Source organism: Acipenser ruthenus, chromosome 1, assembly GCF_902713425.1.
Source record: "Acipenser ruthenus chromosome 1, fAciRut3.2 maternal haplotype, whole genome shotgun sequence".
NCBI lineage: Eukaryota > Metazoa > Chordata > Actinopteri > Acipenseriformes > Acipenseridae > Acipenser > Acipenser ruthenus.
Window position 1 is genome coordinate 81875191 of NC_081189.1, and position 22502 is coordinate 81897692.

The 22502-nt window shown below is 39.4% G+C and overlaps 1 protein-coding gene across 1 annotated transcript in view; it reads right to left on the reverse strand.

Moving 5' to 3' along the window:
* Nucleotides 1–456: 456 nt before the first annotated feature.
* The window catches only part of LOC117420837 (synaptopodin-2-like), a 53395-nt gene continuing 31349 nt past the window's right edge, over nt 457–22502 (reverse strand). Inside the window, exons 4-5 of the mRNA XM_034034519.3 lie at nt 17747–19899; nt 457–4252 (exon numbers count right to left, since the gene is read on the reverse strand). Coding sequence (XP_033890410.3) covers nt 3713–4252; nt 17747–19899 — 2693 coding nt within the window. The 3' untranslated portion in view covers nt 457–3712. The remainder of the gene's footprint in view (nt 4253–17746; nt 19900–22502) is intronic.

A 22502-nucleotide genomic window follows, 5' to 3' on the forward strand; every position in this document is an offset into this window, starting at 1 on the left:
GTGTCCTTAATTTCCACATATCATTATGAAGAAGATGTAGTTGTTAATGCATTTTTTGTTAAATTATTAAAAATAAGTCAGCAGCATCATGTAGATTATTTGACACCATGGCCGTAACTAGCGATGAGGACACCAAGGTTGTTTTTTTGCATCATCAATGCTGATGCTCATGTAAAAACTCTGGTAAAGTACAAAAGACTCCTTAATTTTCTCTGTTGGTTTGCCGTGTAACATAGATTTGGAGGTTGAATAGGAAATACCAAGCAGTCATATAAATACTGCCAGCTATAGCTTGAAACCTAAGTGTGACCTCAGTAGAATGTCAGCTCTGGTTACGACGCTGTTTGACACCCTAATGTGAGCCTAATCCTGTAGTTAATTGTGTATGCATGTATGTGATTATTTTTTCATTGTTAAATATTCTTTATCAACCATGCAAAGAAAAACACATTTTAAGCTTTTATGGAAGTGTTTAATGAAACAATCTCATGCAGTGAACATTTTCATGTGACATTCCTCTTAACTGCTATCAAAGGTTATTCAGATATTGAATGTTAAATTGATTTATCATTCATAGCCCTTGTCATAATATTCTAATATTCGTTATACCCTGAAGCTATGGTCAGGATTGTACATAAGAGCACACTGAGCATGCTTTTAGGGCAAGTTTAAAAACAAAGTTTCCCATCAAACTCTTCAATTTCTGTTAGAAACATTAAGTCTTTTAATGGGGGCAGTGTGTAGATTACTGAAGACCAAGGAAGACAAATTTGAAATCACTTGTTGTGGGCAACCACAGTAAGGCAAAGGAAATCCTATGCAGCGGCACAGGACTTATGAGGAATTATTGGAACAGCAGTAATTAAGTTTGTACATAATGTAAGTACTAGTAATACTAAAAGAAACATTATACATTTAAGTGTTTTTTAAAAAACAAAAGGTTAAACATAATAAAACATGACACATCAATTACGATTTGTGCTCAATAGCAATGTAAGTGGTTCATAAAGTAAATAAATCATTCCGTATCATCTTTTTTTTTCTGTCTTCTACTTTAAAAGTCGACCACTCCTTTTCACCTCAATATGTTGTTTTATAGATTTTCACACTATAAATATACACAATTACATCTGGCTACAAACATTTATTTTAGGACCAAACAGGGATTTTTATTTTAGTTTTGAACAATTATTTGTATTCATTTTCCAATTTTCTCCTAATTTTTTGGAGCGTCCAATTATTATGTCCAATCAACCTGGCTCACCACTGCAACCCCCGAACTAACTCAGGAGAGACGAAGATAAGCACTCGCGTCCTCTGAGATGGGTGCTGTCAGCTTTTTTTCACTCTGCAAGTCCGCCATGCGGCCATATCCACAACTTACAGCGTCGGAGGACCGCGCAGTTCTGAATTGCGTACAGGCCAGCCTGCAGGCGCCTGGCCAGCCACAGGGGTCGCTGGTGTGCAGTGAGCCAAGGACTCCCCAGCCGACCTAACCCCTACCCCGCCTGTGCTTGGCCAGTTGTGTGCCACCCCTTAGAACTACCATCCATGATCGGCAGTGGCATAGCTTGGATTCGAACCGGCAATCTCCAAGCTATAGGGCGCATCCTGCACTCCGGGCGGAGTGCCTTTATTGGATGCGCCACTCGGGAGCCATATTTTCATAGATGCTGCCACAATAACTAAAAATCTTGTTTCATTAGATCCAGGACTTAGTATTTCAATTCAATGGAGAGTGCAAGGTTTTGAGCTCATTGAGGACAATACTGAGCAGACAGTGCCACCCAGGCAGACCACTTCTTTAAATCCCTCATCCACATATAGTACGGCCTGTTATTTACAGAAACACACAGATATAAACAGAGCTTTCAACTACATGTTTTATGGTATTCTAACATTTCAGTGGCAACAGGGTTACTAATGATGCAGAATAATGCTCTAACAAACTAACATCATTTAAGTCTACTGCACCACTGAAGGCACCATTATCACAGCTAACACATCATATTCTATGGAGCCTGCTATATAGTGAAACTGAAAACTCCATAGGCTCCATGTCAGGGCAGCAGAGTGCTCCATTTGAGTTGTTTCTAACAGCCACATACCAGGTGTGGCTCATGGTAGTAAATGAAGATGTATTTATTATTCTCTATAGTGGGATAAGCTTATTATCCACACCTGTTTATATCCTGTGGACTGGAGTACACAGCTTTTCTTGACATGGAGTCTGAAACATTACTGTATAATGTGCATATTTGATGTGAAATATGCTATGGTTCAAAACTTTTATATAGTAATATGTTGGTGTTCTTCTATTTTCACACGGGATGTTAAATGGTTATCGTGACAACTTAAATCACACTGTTGATGCTTAATATTGCATACAGGTACAATAGCCTTCAAACACATTTCACAGGATTACAATTTTTACTCTGTATGAAACTAATTATGTTAGTTTATTTTTAGTATTATATTATTTTACTAGACATATATTTTCCAATGCAAGGCAGGTACTAAAAGGCAAACTGAAAGCTTTGTTCTAAGAATACTTTCTTCTCTACAGACCTGTGTTCACAAAGGTGCAACATAATTCCTTTACCACAGCATTCAGACCAATTAGCTAACTGCAGATCCTTTTAATAAAACCACCCTCAAACTCAACTGAGCACTATGACAAACCTCTTTTTATCATATATTTTTAATTGTATTTAGTGATGTTAATAAAGACAGCAATAAAACACCCACTGATTATTACAGAGTTACAGTGTGATGGTAGTGAGAGTTTATTTAACAGCACTGTCTGCCTGTTTCATAGTTCTAAATGAATGAAAGCAATTACACTGCTCTGTTAATTGTGAGTCACCACAAATGCCTTAGCTAGTAGTTTATTATTTCATGTCATGCCATGCTGTGAGACTGCGTGCGCATTGTATAGTTTTATCGTACATATAATCTTAAATTTGCCAAATTGTTTCTTGTTTAGCCCTGAACTCATCACCACATAACTTCCTCATTCCAAACAAAACTGAAAACTACCAATACATTCTAGAACAATACTGACAACATATCTTAACAATACCAACACAAATATCTTCAATTTTTTTTTTTGCCTGCAATTTCCTGTACTGTTGACAAATATTAGATGGTTAAATCTGGTATAAATACAGATTTAAAAATGTCACATTACCATATCATTTACTGTGTGGATTCCTACTTTTACTGTGCAACAGCTCAATTATTGGGTTGAGCCTGCTGACTTCTCTGGAACCAGTAGTCTACACTACCTTCTTATTTACCTTACTCATTGGGACCTCTTAATGTCAAGAGCAGAAATATATAGCACTAAATCAATATAACTGTTTTATAATTGGAAAATAAAATGCTTTTTTGTAGTATTAGTATAAAACACCATAAAATAAATTCCTTTTTTTCTACGTTTACTGTCTCCAGGCATTGGGACACATATTATTATTATTATTTGTTTATTTAGCAGACGCCTTTATCCAAGGCGACTTACAGAGACTAGGGTGTGTGAACTATGCATCAGCTGCAGAGTCACTTACAATTACGTCTCACCCGAAAGACAGAGCACAAGGAGGTTAAGTGACTTGCTCAGGGTCACACAGTGAGTCAGTGGCTGAGGTGGGATTTGAACCGAGGACCTCCTGGTTACAAGCCCTTTTCTTTAACCACTGGACCACACAGCCTCCTACATATTATAATTGGGTTCGCTCCTGGACCTGTCATACATCCTATAGCAAGATCCTGAACCCTTATACTGGATGCTGGATTCAGTCATTGACCGTTGTGGGCTAAAGGAGTATTTCACTGGAGACCCATACTGAACTGTGCATGCCGGAGCTGAGTAGGCACTTTTTAACAGGGAAGGGGCAGTTCCTTGCCCCAGGTAGCTGTATCCACTTTTTGGAGGTGGCACATAAGATACCCTTTCCTTCCATTCGGCTGGCGGCTCTGGTAGTGTTTTCCTCTGGGCTGCTGAAATAACATTGAAAGCTATGGACTCTTGGATGTTTTGGAAGGTAAAAGCTTTATCTATGAGACCCAGCGGGTTCCTTGCTGCAGCCTCCCAGGGTGTCGGTGGCTTGTAGTTTTTATCCAGCAAAGAGCTTTGTCTTTCTACCAGTCCGTTAGCAGGCAAGAATACAGGGGTAGTGCAGAGGGAGCTGTGTTGGTAGCCTGGTGATGACATCTTTCTAGGCAGGATAAGTGAATGGCTCCATTGAACGCCCTGGAGGGACAGATGTTAGACATTATACACTATTGTAGGTATAGCCTGGGCACTGCATTTCTTATTTGCCCACTTTTTATACTGCTACTTTAACCATAAGTTTCTGTATATTTCATTATGTGCAGAACCATCATGTATGTAATGGATATTTGTGCTCGGATTACCTTCTAGGGCAGTGTTACAGGCATGCTGGGATAGTTGTACCAGATTCAACACAAGTGTTGTTTGTGACCAGCTAGTTTGAGGGCTAATGGATATGCATTAACTGTGGTTTTGGTAAGTTTATGCTCTGACTGCCTTGTTGTAACATATCCTTTTTGATAGTCCAACTTGAAAACCTGATTACCACGATGGGATAAATAAGTACATGCCTTCTACTGTTTGCAGCAGTACAGACATATTAAATTGCATATTCAAGCTCTGTTATATTACATTTACCGGAGACAAAGATGAAGTGGCTATTTTAACATTGAACTACTACTACACTACTACTACGACTACTACTACGACTACTACTACTACTACTAATAATTATTATTATTATACTAATAATAATAATAACTCGACTTTCTCATTGTGAATGGAAAGCAGATCAAAATGATTAAATGCATTATCTTTTTTTATAATTTTTACAATCATTCAGAGATGTTCTTACTGCAATTACTCAAAAAATGTTTTTTTGGTAAGTCTGTGTTAGTGGTTTGATTATGTTTTTAGTATGCATTCAGTTTCCTTTTGTTTTGCCAGCAATACAAAGCTGTGTACTAGATGGTGCTACCACCAACAAACATAAAAATAATTTGTCTGATCAGGCATCATAACTCCTGAATTCATATTCAAAAGACCTTAACACAGAACAAACAGCATGTGAGTAATTCCAATAGGAATCTGACATAATTCCAATGTAATTACATATACACTAAACCTGAAGCGCTATTCAGTCTTCCAACCATAACAGAACATTTCACAAACACCAACTCTCTATTAGCAAAACTGTCAAATACTAATTTACAACACATATTGCACTTCTGAACAGTTTAATTTGAATGCTAACATATGAATCAGGAATATATATATATATATATATATATATATATATATATATATATATATATATATAATACAAACTAAATATGCCTTTTCTTCAGCCTAGATGAACTGCAAAAACTTTAGAAGCACAGTGAATAGTGAATGACCTTTAACATCAGTTAAAAACAGAACTTCAGAGAGGTCCTAAAATAGCCTATTTTAAAGGGTAATGGTTTGCGTTACAGACTATGTTCAACACTGTTAAGAGCAGCATATATTCATTATGATAACACTGATCTGTGGTACTCAATTCCAAAACCAAAGCCATTTGATGGACTTACGAAAGGAAGGCAACACTGGAATATAACGTGTTTGCTGCCACCATCTGGTACAGCAAAGCAACAACAGATCCTTGAAACATAGCTCTTATTACAACCACATCCTGTCAGAACTGCAATAGTCGATTTTCTTGGTTGGGTAAAACTGGGACTTGCACTGAAGTCTTTAGCTGCAACAGTATTATTAATTTAGTCACCATGTATCTTATTCCATTACAACCTGATCTGGGTATAATTGTTTTTGGCAGTTCATATTATACTTTTGGGCAGTGTCACTGGAAGGCTGATTTGGGATTGTTCCTTCTCATTTAACAAATCTCGCCCAGAACATTTCCATATAGAGTTTATAATACTGCCTAATTATTCAACATGTTGCACTTTCAATAAAGTAAACCTAAAAAGCAAATAACAATAACTAAGTAGTAACAATCTTTTACATTTATCTTTTGCAATTAGTGCTACCATTTTAAGACCATACTGCATTTAGTGTTGTACATCAGTCAATTCAATTTTGACTTTTACGTAATACCAATAATTATTTTGACAACACTAAAATAAAGGCCATATGAATTTGAATAAATAATATAAATATAATTGTGAATAGTATTAAATTCATGAGATAAATAGAACGTAGTGCTGTTGGAATACTAGTTTATATTGCTATTGGGCACAAACACATTTTAAAGGACATTCATTAAGTGATGAAGAGCCAGAAGATCTTTTGAGTGACAGCACTGCTTTTGGGTCTCATCTTAGCTGGGTTTGTGTCTTGCTGCTCCTTGAGGAATCAGTATATTTGTATATGTGGAGTGGGGTATACATTTTTACTACCCTTGGGTACTCCACAGCACAACTGCATTCAATTAAATTGAGTTGTGTTTTAAAAGTTTGGAGATTTTTAGATTTTTCTAGAGAGATTGAGAGAGAGAGAGAGAGAGAGAGAGAGAGAGAGAGAGAGAGAGAGAGAGAGAGAGAGAGAGAGATTTTGCCAAATGGGAATCTTCCGGGCATGCCACAACCACCTCTGCTATAGTGATGTCATTAAGGTTGTACATATCCCATGTCACTATGTAATAGATACTTATCAGTTGGACTTGAATTGTCAGACAAAATTACATTTCTCATGGAAAGATATATATAGAAAAAATGCTTATTCATTTTTAGTCGTCCACTATGGAGAGGATGGTATTTTATCTAGCTGGACTGCTCATATGCAGACACTTCTGCACAAAAACATCTTAGTAGTTCACAAATGTTTCAGCTAGTACCTTCATTATTGTAAAGATGAAGGGTAGAGATTTTATAGCAGTGTATGATGATGATTACACTGATGAAGCATTGACTAAAACACTTGTCTGCACACCTCATATAACCTCTTGCTAGTATCAAGCTAATGTTTGTTTAGTTCACAGATTCACTTAGTGCCAAAGGGAATCATCTTACCGTATGTCCGCATAGGAAACTACCTTTAAAGGATTTAAACAAACTGGTGAGCCAACATGGTCTGATTTCTGATGATGGATGAATGTGGTAATAACAGTTTAAAATTGAACATTATCATGTGACATACAGTTTTACATTTTAGACTTCATTGGGAAGAAATGTATTTAAAAAGAAAACATATATACAGCAGTATTTAGTCAGAATGCACTGAATACCTTTAAGAGAGATGAAAACAAATCCTGTAATGTTACTACTCCAAATTGATATTATCAGTTCACTTTTAAAACCCTACACTTTTGACCCTGTTACTACTGTTTTAACAAATATTACAGCCTTGTTGGCCCTTATTTGACAGATTGGACACTGTGTAACAGGCTATATAAAAGCAACGGCAAGCCTTTACAGGCAGTGGCAGTGTCTGACGTGATTAATGCTCTAGGACTGAATGTTGAATTAATGCCAGTGACCAGCTGTTACCAAGCATCTTAGACAGGCTAGTAAACAATGTTTTTCTTTGTTGAATGGCATAGTCCAGAAAAAAAAAAAACATTGATAGCTTACCAGTCAGTATCAAGCCTGTACATTTTCTGATTAAACTGTAAAGTGATGCTTCATTTTTTACAATAAATGTACAAGGTATGGCCACTTAATTATGAACTATAAAGAAAATAAAGATAAACTGTGTAGTAAATAAGGCCTATAGTTGCGGTTAGTTATTTGGCCCTGAAATGGATAGAAGCAAATATTTATTATGGTTTGAAAAGGGCAATCAGGAAGTCAAGGTACATTATGTCACCTGAGGAATGGCAAAACTGAATGGAAGTATCTGGCAAAGATGGAGGCTGCAGAGTATTAGGTCCACTGAAATAAACACAGATAGTCAACAAATTGAATCGACTACAACATTCTGCTAGGAGTTTTGCAACATCGCTGGATGTGGCTACTTCCTCACAACGTGACTAAAACACATTACAGTTCTTAATATGTGCCTTTTAAAACTATTGTAATAGGTTTGCTTCTTCTCTTTTGTGTGTACAAATGGCCAATACATTAACAAAGCATCGCAGCAGGAAGCCCTGTACTGGTGAGGAAAGAAATGAGACTATAGAATAATATTTAACACTGTATAGTGTAGTTTTTTATAGCATGATTGTTTATAAATGTTCCTCATCTAAAACAATGTATTGCAATGTAAACGGATTAGTCTGTTCATAGCATTACAGGGATGACAGCTTAAACACTGCATCTACACAAGTGAGATTGTATATTATGGTCTTTGAATCTTAAGCTTACTATTAATAGAAAGTTAATCATTTAAAATTGCACTTTTTTTTTAAATCCACTGTTTAACTGTTATAGCCATTGTTAATACCCTAGCCAAGAATGTATTATGCACTATTTTGGTATATGATTGAAGATGATTTAATCTAGTTATTTTTCTATATTGGTGACCTAAAACTAATCTACAGAAAAAATATAATTGGGTTGTTTGGTGAATCATTAAATAAAATACATATTAACAAAGCAGATTAATGCTTACATGTGCCAGTAACATGGAATGCAAAAACTGGCATAGTGTACATACTCAACTGCTTTTCATCAACACAAAAATTAGACCTATAATTTATTTAAATGTGTTATGAAGTCCTTAACAAATGTTCACAATCTATTCAAAGGAAATGGTGCTCAAAATATAACTAAAGCACTAAAACCACACAGGAGTATAAAATGTATTCTGGATTGCATGATGCAATAGAAATGACATCAATCTGTCAATGTGCTAATGATCCAAATATAGCTGCATTTCATGTAGCTCTGTCCCTAGTGATCCTCAGGAGGGAAATGAATGGGTGGGTGATGGGGTTTTCAACACTTACCTTTCATCTAATGCACATAGGATGTACGGTGAACCTATCAGGTTGCTAAGTAGAAATACAGTTGTAATAAGGATTGCATATTTACATAGAAAGAGTTACCAATTAACTATTTATAGATAGAGGTTAGGCTAGTATCAATGCTCGAGTCCCCCCCCAAAAATTGTCATTTCAACAACAGTTAAAAATTAACTAAAGCCCAATTCACACAGGACTACAAATCACCACATAAACAGGTGGTTTCGGAATATTTACTGACATCGGTGAAATTTAGTCCCATGTGAATCGTTTCTTTTTATCCCAGATAATTTTCTCAGAGGTCCTCTGATTATTTTACAGGACATCGGGAGCTTCTGTGAAATTTCAGACTTTGTCTTTTTACTCCCATGTGAATCGACCATGTCAGTGTTATGTTAGAATTGATACAGCATTTCCGGAGTATTCGCCTCAAAGCAACACCAGCCTTTACAATAAAGCATAATATAATATAAACATTTATATGATCTGTCCCAAGATTCTACAGTTCTGATAACTGACGACTGACTCAAGGAGGACTGATGCTTGACGACTGACTGGAGGAGGACTGATGCCTGACACAGGAAGGAGTGATACCTGAAGATGTCCTAAAATGGACACCGTACCCATAGTGTTCCACTATCAGTCACTTGTTGATTCTGACCACATGTATGTGGATCAGTAATTGTCTTCTGGGATTTGTATTAATTCTTCAACACAGTCATCCTTGTAGTTGCAGTCTGAGATACAAATGTTCTTAGTCAGGCACCCACTATGGTGCCCTTTTCAAACTAATACATTGTGGCATCTTTCCAAATTCTTTCACCTTCTCAGTGGAGGAGGGTTAGCTATTTCCTATACATGCACAAATTATTTATTCTCAGGTCTGATACATTATGTATGTGCAGTGCAGAAAGCTCAGGGGAACTAATATGCCACAATTACTACTTGATTGTGTGCCTACTTATATAAGATTCAAATAAAGAGGCCACACCCTGTGTAGCAGCAATACAGGGAGGACCCTGTCGCTGGTTCTTGAGCGGATGTGTGCAGCTGGGACGTGTCACTAAGCAACCAATTGAGCAGGTAGGCTCGCCCTGTGCTGAGCTGATCGGGAGGTCCGGATTGGCTGGGGGGCGTGCCCGGGGAGGCTGAGCACAGCTCAAAAAGCATCTGCGTCACAGCTCGAGGCGACTGCGCCGCAATACTACACAGAGGGGCGCTTTGTTTACATCACGGAGGACAGCTTCCTCTCCCCAGGATAACTACTAAGGAACCCTTCAACTGCAAGACAGTGCCTTTGAAGGCTCTGCCCAGCCAGGACTGTCATAAAGACCCGGAGTCGCTGGGAGGCCGAGACTTCTGGAGCAACAGCAGTAGGTTAGTTTAGAGGATATTGACCCCAACCAGTATAGAGAGGGTTTCGTAGTGTAGTAGGTTCCTGGAGTGGGACATCCCTTTTAGTGAGACTAGCTCTCGCTTTGTGTGGCAAACTTTTTGTTTTAGCTTTGTTTTGTGTTTTCATTATTAAATCTGGCACTAGGGCTACCATTGCTGGCACCCTAGTGGAAGCACCTGTGTTAATTAAATCTGCGCACCTGTGCGGCATGTTAACATATATATAGTGAGCAGGGAGAGGGTTAAATTCCTCCCTGCTGAAGAAAAAAAAAACATGTGCAATTGCACATTTGTTTAATTTAATTGTTTTCTTTATTGTTAATTATCACCTGCACATGGTTCACGTTGTAAATTAGAGCCAGGTGCAGGGTTTAAAAGTCAGTCTCTCCAGGGCTGCTGAGTAGTAGGAAGCAGAAGATGTGCTCTGTTTCCGAGCAGTCATATAAAAAGCAAGTGCTGTGCTAAACCTGTGTGGTTTGTTTGTTTTGTTGTCATGACAGGTAAACGGCATTGCTGTCCTGCGAGCTAGTCATGGACCTGCCTGTGTAGTCAGTGCTCCAACATGGAGTTAGGATTTTGTTTATTTCATTTTGTGTATTTAAAAAGCCATTTCTGTGTGTTGGGTCTGATTTAAAAGGGGCAACAAACGACCATGAGTGCCGGCCGTGTTACATATGGTGGCAGCGTGTGTGGGCGCCCCTAGAGACCCAGAAATGGACACAGATTTAAAAGTGTTGATCAAGCAGATCAACAGGAACACTGCTGCTCAGAAGGAGCAGAACAGGAGATGGAGATAGGAGAGGGGGCTACCAGATCCGGAGCCGACCGAGCTGGAAATGCTGCTCCAAAAGTGGGAGCAGGCAAGAGAGGCACCGCTGTCTGCAGCCCCAGAGGGATTAGCCCTGCTGTCTCAGGAGCAGGAGGAGGAGGAGCCGTTGCTGTCTCCGGAGGTACCGGCTGCAGTCAAGGGGGAGGAGGTGCCTCAACCACCAACCCTGCAAGCCATTCCGGCCCTGCCGAGGGAGGTTCCTCGTCCTGACATCGTGGACACCTGGCTGGAATGCCTAGACCTCCCTCCACTGGACCTAGCTCCCAGGTCGCAGCACTGCCAGGCACAGCTCCTTGCCTGGTCCCTTACTCCACTCCCCCTGGAAACCCAGACGTCTCTATGCAGGAGGAAGACATCACTGCGCAAGAGGCAGACATCACTAGCATTCCCCCTGCTAGTTGCTGCGTTCCCCCTACCCACTGCTCCGTTCCCTTTGGTCTCCCAGACGTCGTTGCGCCGGTACAGAGCCGCGCACCTCTGCCCGCCAGTGCTTGCTCCCGGTCACTGGTCTGCATTGCAGTCGCCCTGGACAAGCCATCTGGGTCCCTCCTCGCCGGATCGAGGTCCCTCCCTGGAAGCACCGGAGTGGCCGACCCACCCTCAAGCCCGCCCGTGTAAGAGGGTGACAATCAAAGAGATGGGACTTGAGGGTGGGTGGTCTTTTAAGGGTGGAGAGAGATGGCCGTTAAATGGTCGGTGTCTTAAAAAGACATGGGGGAGGATGTGTGAGCAGGGAGAGGGTTAAATTCCTACCTGCTGAAGAAAAAAAAACATGTGCAAATGCACATTTGTTTAATTGTTTTCTTTATTGTTAATTATCACCTGCACGTGGTTCACATTGTAAATTAGAGCCAGGTGCAGGGTTTAAAAGACAGTCAGTCTCTTCAGGGCTGCTAAGTAGTAGGAAGCAGAAGGTGTGCTCTGTTTCCAAGCAGGCATATAAAAAGTAAGTGCTGTGTTAAACCTGTGTGATTTTTCTTTTTGTTTTGTATTGATGACAGGTAAATGGCTTAGCCGTTCTGCAAGCTAGTCAGGGACTTGACTGTGTAGTCAGTGCTCCAACACGGAGTTAGGATTTTTATTTTTGTGTATTAAAAATAGGACGTAAACGATTAAAAATCATTTTCTGTGTGTTGGATCTGATTTAAAAGGGGCACTAGAACGACCGAGAGTGCCGGCCGTGTTACATAATATACAGTCAGCGGTTGGTTTATACTCCTCTCACAGACAAAAACCGTACGTCAGCAGCAGACACTTCTGAAGCACCCCCGAGTTGGCAGACTTTTTGAACCAGCAAAGTGGTTGTAGATGTCGGTCATACTTTTAGCCAGTCTGCGTTGCTGCCGGTGTCGACTTGTGACAAGGTTTGAGAACAGGCTCTACAATCCCGCAACACTTCGAGACGGGATTTTAAAATTGCCCATCTCCTGAATGAAGTGAATATGTAAATTGGCTTGTATATATTTTTATGAGCTGCAAACAAGTAAAACTGATCAGCTGTTCTCCATACTGCCTCCGATCAGACATATTGAACAGCTGAGCAACGTTACTGATTTGATGGGGAAAGTAACTGCATACAGAAAATAAATAGCGACATTAACTTTATTAGTGACTCAAATATATAAAAAGAATAACAATAATACAAATAAAAATACATTGTATTCATTATTATTGTTATTATTATACAAGTGGTTGCTGCTCATGGTAGCCTATGTAAGCAAAAAGATTCATTTTAGCAAAGGTTCATTTACGCTTTAATTTCATTCAGTTTAGAGGCAAATTTAAAATCCTGTTCTGTTGTTCATGTTTATTGGGTTCCTCAAAAACTTGCGCTTTACTGGCTTGCGACCATGCAACAAATGTTGGATTTTTTCATCATCCGAGCCTGTGTGTTTTGCGGCCGCAGACACACAAGAATAGGCCGTACGACTTTTCAAAAAAGACGCAGCTCGCGGCAGTGCGGATGATGTCCTTCCGACCGTCGGAGATCACCGACTGTGACCAAAAATTGGATTGCTGTTGGAAGTAAAAACCAGCCTTTACCCGTCACACGTGATTTCCGACTCCGTCACCAGGTTACTCGTTTAACCGTCACAGCCAGTGTTTATTTATTTATTTATTTATTTTCTGTGATGCCAAATCGGCCTGTTATTATTGTGCACTGCAGTTACACAGCGCTTCCGCCAAAAACAAAGCGAACAAGACAAGGCACGGTAGTGTAAAAGTGAATCATTAAACAGTTTTAGATACTGTGATGCATTTTTTAAAAATCTGTGATCTTTAGTTTTTTTGTGCATTTTCATTTGCAAGTGAACTGTGACATTAGGGCCTTATCAAGCACTATATTCTGCAATTTTGAACACTTATTTTGGATATGGTTTTAATTCTGGAGACTGTTATTTTTTAATCTTTTGCTAAATTGCATTGTGTTTACGTTTTAAGCAGTTCTGTGCATGGGTAACATTTTGATTTCATTCTGCTATTGGTTCGTTAATGGGGAATTTGACATACTGCTACAATATGTACCTGATTTAAAAGTATATACAGTATTACAGTACACGTGTCCAGTCGTCTCTTTTGGCAAGTTATATTTTCAGAATCATATCGTTCTGAATTAAAATACTGCTTCTGTTGAAAATATAGTACTGTACCAACAAAACCAACTACAGTACATCTAAATGGGAGCCTAATCAGCTATGTATTTTTGACATTGTATCTTTTTTGTGTTCCCTGAAAAAACTGGCACGTTTTTGTCATTTACTGCTATGGTATTCCCCCAACTCACAAATTTCAGTTAAAGAATGAACGTCTCCCTGTACAGTTCCACAAACATATTTGTTCTTTGTACGAAAAGTGTGTGTGCAGGGAAGGGGGTGTTTGGGTGGTAGGGGGCAGGTTACAACATGCTCACCTACATACACGTCAAATCAGATGAAATAATCAGATATGCATCACACTCGTTTAACTGTCGCTGAAGTCAAAATTTTATAGGGTCGGAGCATTGTGAGTGCTCTCTCTCTCTCTCTCTCTCTCTCGATAGATAGATAGATAGATAGATAGATAGATATGTATGTGTGTGTGTGTGTATATATATATATATATATATATATATATGTGTGTGTGTGTTTTGCAATTGATGATACTGGCATAATCTTACAATACCTGAATCTGAATTCCACAGGGACAGTGGACTTTCTGTAACTGTGTTATGTCTTGCAGCAAACTAATGTTAAGCTTTTGAACAAATTTGTGGAACCAATTTTTTTCATGTTTTTTTTCTTCTAAAACCAATCTTCCTCAATGAATTAGTTTTAAGAGATTTTACTTTAACAGTAGGTGGACGGTCAAGCCCGCAGCCATAATAAAGCCACTGGCAACAAATTCCCAGCTATGCTAATTTGTAGGGGCACAAATGTGACTTTATTGTCCTTGGTAGGCACCCATGACAGATGCATCTTATAGCTAAGGGACAGAAAAGTCTAAGCTTAACGCAATCGACTATCTGATCGCAAAAGTGTAAAAGGATTAACAGAAATAATAGTGCTTTGCAAAGGGCTTAGTTGTTTATTTATTTATTTTTTATGTATTTCAAAGGGCTGCATTTTTTTTTACTTGTAGTCGCTTCAGTAATTTTTATAACGTTGCTTATAAAATAACCAAACTATAAAGCATTACAATTTTATGAGTCAAATGGCAATAACTTGCAACTAATTTGAATAAATGGGGTCACAAAAAAAAAAAAAAACTGACAAGGTATCTAAACCCCTTGTACTGTATGCTTATGTTTTCCTATTTGGTCAAAGAACCTTGCCATGGCTACTTCCAGCAGATCTCAAATAATAAAGGATTGCTTGATGGTACAGCCTTTACGTATTGTAGAAAGTTGAGTGAGGTTACGTCACAAACAGGATTTTCAGTGTTAAAGTCTTATAGCATGATGTACGGCTTCCGGAAATATTTCCATGCAAAAGAAAAATGAGTTTTTGGTAAATTGTACGCCTTGTTAGCAAGCCGTACACTGTTTTAGACGTGCACTTCACATAAATAATGATTATGGAGAGAGTGTGACGACTTTCTAAGCTGCATGCAAACCTGGCCTATGTGATATGGACACCAGCTTTGTTTACCTGTTTGAAAATGTCACTACTCTTGCTTCTATATTGGGAATAAAGTTTATTTGGAAGATGGATATCCTGGGATTACCCCGTACAATATGTGGTTGATGAAATCCATTGGGATTCCCAAATGTTGTAAAACAATCCAATCAACCCCTAAGTCATTTATTAAGTTTTTCCAATGGACATTCAAGCTAAATCCAGTTCTGTAGTGGAAAGCAAAGTGCCAGTTGTCTACGGTTTCCTCATTCCAGAAAAACTCTAAAATGTCATTTGAAGTGGCTTACTTTTCAAGGAATCGTTTTAAAATGGAACACATTCACTGGTGCATAGATTTTTCTTTACGGACATAAAAACTGATTACAGACACACTTGGGAATGCTAGACCAAAATAGGTTGTTACAGCAGGCTGCCGATAAATAAGAAATTAAGTAGTTGTGAAGCAATTACAAAAGAAGGGAAATTAAGGATGTTGTTGAAAATATGTAAAATAATAACAGCAAAATATTTATGAAGAATTTAAGAGAATAATGGTTTTATCCTGTTGTGACCCAAAATATTTAATTTTGTTGAATTTCAGTCCCCTTTCATATTAATAATTGAGATCCAAATAAATCACCTCTTAATTTTTAGGGAAAAAGGTACATTATAATGTACACTGGATCTCTAGAGACTATAAAAAGGTACATGCATCAGTAACCCACAAATAAAACCCCAACAAAAATGGATAAAGGAGTCCTTTAATAGTACCATGAAGAAGCTTACAGAAAGTGAACCTTGGAAAGAAATATGTGAAAGAAAAATAGAGAAGAAAGGAAGCAGTATCACCAGTGTGTTATTATTCTTCAGAATTGAGACTGGTCTTCCCTCACAACAGTTAAAGAAATGTTGGTTTTTTTTTTTTTTTTTGGTTAATTTTAGGAGTAGTCACAGTTTTAGGTGATACTGTTGTCTTTATCCTGTTGGTGTTTTAAATCAAATGAGAAAATGCAAGGTGAAATACAAAAACGAAGGAAAGCGTTGGAAAAGCTCATACATAGAGGCGTGAACATTTTTTTTTTCTTGTGACTTTCAAGCTTGAAAATGTGCAGGCCATAGCTAGGGTGGCATTAGAATGTGATCTCTAACAATCCACCCATTGGACAAAACAGAACCAAAATTAACACATATTATAGGTTACCTTTGGGGATGTCACAAAACACAACAGCCAGAAAAAAAAGTTAAAAGTAAAAACACACTGTCCAAATTTGTGTAGGATATTTTGATTTAACTAAAGAAACTCGTTCAATATCCATCTGGATGACACACATCCAAGAATATTAGGTTCCACCCCCACCCCCACTAGTTATGGCCCTGACACACATTTACTGAAAACTAAGACTTAACTTTTGTGCTTCACATTCGAATGAACACTGTCTACTGAATAAAAATAAAATTGCTAACATTTACTCTTACATACTGAGTCAACTAATTTAAAATAGTATTTCAGTCTGACTTTGCCCTGCTTGCAAATATAAAATAAAAGTACAGAACTGCCTTTTCCGAAAGCCACTGTGGCAGATTTCTTTAAGTCACTTACCCTGATATTTTTTCATTAGGTAAGCAAGTCCTTCTCCCAGCTACATCTTACATTCCAACATTTCCAAAAGCACTTTCTTTCTCTAACTACTGCTACAAAATCAAAACAGATCCACAGTTCCAATAAACATTACAGTCAATACATATACGCTTGGCTGTTGACACAACATAGTCTTGAACCTATCATGTAAAGGGATATTCTAAGGTAGTTACATATTAATATTATATTTGTTTTTTCTATTTTGAAGAATAAAAGCAAGACCCGCTTTGCTTAAAAAAACAAAAACAAAAAACCTCTTATTTCATTACCCATTGGACTAGTATCTAGCAAACATAGACCCTTGTATACTGTATTTACTACAGGGACTGCTAAAAAATAATCTAAAAAGATCAATATTCATGACATGGGTATAATAATGTGCAGTCTGTAATAAACACAATGCTGTACTATTTAAAAGTATAAACTTTGTAATCATTTTTTTAAGATCAACTTTACCATATAGTGAACTACCATTCAGACATACACTTACAGGTCACTCTATAGTAAATGTCATCCAAAAGTTGAAGCTGATGAGCTGAAATTACCTACATTTCACTGTTAGATGGTCTTGATTGAATATAAATCTGTTTTTTACAGCCTGCTGATTACAAAATAAAATGCATGTTTGACTAATTCTTATTTCTAGTGCTATGGTATCCTTTTACTGTATAATGAGATATATCTCATATTTATTGAGGGCTTTACGATAATTTAAGGAAACTATTTATCTAAAACATTAATGCACCCTCAGAACTTCAAGCCTATAGTCAACTCTATCATGACTCTTGCCTTTCAGCAAAACCAATTACTCTTCCGCAACTGCTGGTTTCCACACCTGGGCTGCTACTCCAGATTTCTTGGCTGAAAACTTGGGCCTGGGAGCACTAAGCATAGTGCTCCCTAATGATGATGACTCTTGCTTGGTATACAGCGGGTAGCTTGGGGTTGCATAGGCGTTAGCAGGAAGCTGGAAGGAACCATCTTGCACGGCTGGCGACAAAGGAGATAACCCATAGGATGGTCCTTTGCACACCTGAGGCTTCTGGTGTGGGGTGGAATACGCAGCATTCATCTGTCCAGCTGACTTCACAGGGGGCAGGGGGTCATACTTGATGGGCTGTTTTAAAGAGGCAGGTGCAGCTTTGGGCAGAGGGGCTTTGGCATCAGTGGGTGGGTCATAGGTAAAGAGAGAGGAGTTGAGCTGATAAGGTTGGTGTTTCATGATATCCAAAGCATTGAGAACTTTGGTGGGTTTTTTCCCTTTGGTTTTGGTCTTCCCTGTAGGGCCAGACTGGGGCTGGTTCTTGATTGCCCCTGTGGGGTAGGAGGGAGGCTGGGTGGGATTGTAGGACAACGGATGGGTGGCTCGGATGTTGGGTGAGTATTTCCATGAGCAAGGCACGGATGGGGTTGGTGATTGGGATCTGGGTTTGTTGGCCTGCACGGTTGAGGAGTCCACCACAAACTTCTCCATACGAGACTGCCTGCTTGCAAACAGCTCAGCACCTCTATCCTTCATTACCATTACATTACCAACTGGAGTGGTGGGTGGTGTTTTGGAGGAATATGAATGAGCCGAGGCCACTGACTGGGGAGCTTGAGGAGCCACCACAGTCTTCACAGGAGCAGGAGCCGGTACTGCATTTTGGATAGGGAAGGATGGAGCTTGGTTGGATACCTTTGGATGAGGAGACCAATGGGGCGAGGCTGGTTTGATAGAGGGCTTGGGAGCTACAGGAGGAGGCGTCTTTTGCTTGATGGCAGAGGACTGCAGAAAATTGCAAGCCTCAGCTCCTAGACTGAGGTAATCTTCCTCTGGGCCTGACTCAAAGCCTGCCAGCGGGGCCCGCTTGTCCCCTTTGTTAAGAAGGTGCAGGAGCTCAGGGTTAGGTGACACCTTGGGTGGCTCTATGAAGGTAAACATGGGCTTTGCAGAGTTCCTTTTTCGTGTCTCCTGCAAAATCCCGGACCTGATTGCTGGAACTGAGATCCGTTCATCTCGGGATGCAATCTGCTCCCCAGAATCTGTTGGTGACCACACTTGCGAGTGAGTAGTGACAGGCACAGGAGGTATTACCACACTGTACTTGTTCTCTGTTTGAGAACTGAGAGAAGAGTAGTATGGGGTAGGCAGATCTGACATTGGGCTGGTCATACTTCTAGTAGGGGAAAACGGTGCTGGAACTCTGTTCTGCACACCGGTGAAGGGCCTGGCCATTCTGTTGGTAATGTTAGACTTCTCGGATTCAGTTTTCTGGTAAGCAGAACTGTGATGAACCATCTCGGACCTCCCATTGACTCCATTTACATTGGTCCCTCCAGGAGGGTGGCCATGATTTTGCTGCTGCTGTTGCTGCAGCTTCATCTGCTGATTGACGTCAATGTAACCCTGGCTCATCTGGCTTTTGGTTTGCATTGAGGACTGTGAGTAAGAGCTCTCCTGCATCTGGTAAGAAGTGCTTTGAGTGACCCCTGAACTCTGTTGTGTACCAGCATCCCTGTGGTCCTCCACTGGTATCCCCATCCTTCGCATCTCTTCCTGTTCAGCCGTGATCTGGTCTACCCTCTGCCTCCTCTTGGCGAACATCAGGGCCCCTTTGCCCTTGGTCTCAGGCAGATATTGCATCTCTTCCTCGTCGTTAAGCTTCTTCTCTATTTCCAGCAATCCTGTATCCCAATCAAATGACACAATGCGGGCTCGGCCGCTGGCATCAGTGAAGAAATCCTCGTCAAGCTCTGATTCACTGGTGGCCAGTAAAGTGACCTCGATGGCGTCGTCGTAGCCTTCCTCACCCTCCTCTGGCTCGCTCTCTCCGGTCCCGTAGCTGACAAGTGTATACTTCTTGGCCCTCTGTCGGTGCTTCTTGAACATCAACACCCCCTTGTTGCTGGAATATGGAGCTGCAGTCAGTAGCAAGGCAATGCGCTTACATTTAGACTTGGCCTCCTTCACTTGCTTCTCCGACAGGCTCTCACTGCGCCTAAGCCCTGTAAGGAGGGACAGACAGACAGAGAGAGACAGAGAGAGAGAATCAAAAGACAGAAGAAGAATGTATTAACATCATCCGAGAAATACAAGTGGGGTGGGGGGCTGTAGGCTAAGAGCATAAGCTAATAGTCACCTTCCCAGACATAAAGTTTTACTGGGCCATGTTTTATACCGCCACTGATTGATTCACAGAGCTATCAGCACAGTTAAAACAGACTATTAATAACCCATGCAACGATTCATTCCCAGCATATCATCTCAGAAGGTGTATGCTATTAAAACAGTTATCAGAATGAACAGAACAATTAAATATAGGTGATGATGTAGAGCCAGAATCTGTATATACAAAAATGAATTAGCAGAATAAAAAGTATAGACAGATTGAAATGGATATACAGATCAACATGAGTCTCACACAACCATTTTCCCAATGTTTTATTATGTATAATTTGAAAATAACTTTATCAATGTATGTATGTATGTATACACATATATATACACAGTGCCTTGCATAAGTATTCACCCCCCTTGGACTTTTCCACATTTTGTAGTGTTAAAACCTGGAATTAAAATGGATTTAATTAGGATTTTTTGTCACTGATCTAAAAAAATCTACATATTTTTCAAAATGATTTACAATAAAAGTCTTGATTGCATAAGTATTCACCCCCTTTGCTGTGACACCCCTAAATAAGCTCTGGTGCAATCAATTGCCTTCAGAAGTCACATAATTAGTTGAATGGAATCCACCTGTGTGCAATTAAAGTGTCACATGATCTCAGATTAAATCCACCTGTTTCTGGAAGGCCCCAGAGTTTGTTAGAGAGCATATCTAAACAAACAGCATCGTGAAGACCAAGAAGCTATCAAAACAAGTCCGGGATAAAGTTCTGGAGAAGCACCAATTGGGATAAAAAAATATCCCAAACTTTAAACATCCCCGGAGCACCGTTAAATCCATTATTAAAAAATGGAAAGAATATGGCACAACCGCGACTCTGCCTAGAGAAGGCCGTCCACCAAAACTCAGTGACCAGGTAAGGAGGGCATTAGTCAGAGAAGCAACCAAGAGGCCAATGGTAACTCTGAAGGAGCTGGAGAGATCCACAGCTGAGATGGGAGAAACTGTCCATGGGAAAACTATAACCCAGACGCTTCACAAAGCTGGGCTTTATGGAAGAGTGGCGAGAAGAAAGCCCATATCAAATCCCGTTTGGATTTTGCCAAAAGGCATGTGGGAGACACAGCAAACATGTGGGAAAAGGTTCTCTGGTCTGATGAGACCAAAATTGAACTTTTTGGCCTTGGCGCAAAACGCTATGTGTGGCGCAAAGCCAACACTGCTCATCACCCTGAGAACACCATCCCAACGGTGAAGCATGGTGATGGCAGCATCATGTTATGGGGATGCTTTTCATCGGCAGGGACTGGGAAACTGGTCAGGATTGAGGGCAAGATGGATGGAGCCAAATACAGGGAAATTCTAGAGGAAAACCTGTTTCAGTCTGCAAGAGACCTGGGACTGGGACGGAGGTTAACCTTCCAGCAGGACAATGACCCTAAACACACAGCCAAAGCTACAATGGAGTGGTTTAAAAACAAGAACCTGAATGTCTTAGAATGGCCCAGTCAAAGCCCAGACCACAATCCGATTGAGAATCTGTGGCAAGACTTGAAAATTGCTGTTCACCAACGGTCCCCATCCAACTTGACAGAGCTTGAGCAATTTTGCCAAGAAGAATGGGCCAAAATTTCAGGATCCAGATGTGCAAAGCTGGTAGAGACTTACCCAAAAAGACTCACAGCTGTAATTGCTGCCAAAGGTGCTTCTACCAAGTATTGACTCAGGGGGGTGAATACTTATGCAACCAACAAATGTCTTTTTTTGTTTAATTAACTTTTGTGTCACAATAAAAAATATTTTGCACTTTCAAAGTGTTAAGTATGTTGTGCAAATCAAATGGTAAAAATCCCAATTAAATCCATTTTAATTCCAGGTTGTAACACTACAAAATGTGGAAAAGTCCAAGGGGGGTGAATACTTATGCAAGGCAGTCTATCTATCTATCTGTCTATCTATCTATCTATCTATCTATCTATCTATCTATCGTACAATTAAATATATGTTTGTTGAAAGGTAGCTTCTTCCAACTTTCTGCCAGCAGTAAACATGAGAATAGTAAAACGCAATGCAGTGTCCATATTAATATTGCCAATGGAGCCAAAAGCAGTTGAATACTTTGAGATTAATTTCCATTAACAAATCCTTCAGTTCCCAGTGACATACATATATTTGTATTTTTACCACAGAAAACTATTTTAAATTTTGATTTAAAATCTAAATGGATTGTATAAATATGTTTGAATACATAGTTGTTCAATCCATGACAAGACAGCACACCTTACTTATTTAGGGTTAGGTGTCATGTAACTACATTACGAGTATCATACAATTTCTCTTCTTTTTCTGGGTCTTTCCTTGATTCATAAAGATTACAGATGCTGAAAGTTTGTTAATTGTACTAATGTACAACATTTTCTGTTTATTGACGTTATCTAATATATACATAAATAGGGTAAGGTATACATCATTTTCCATCCA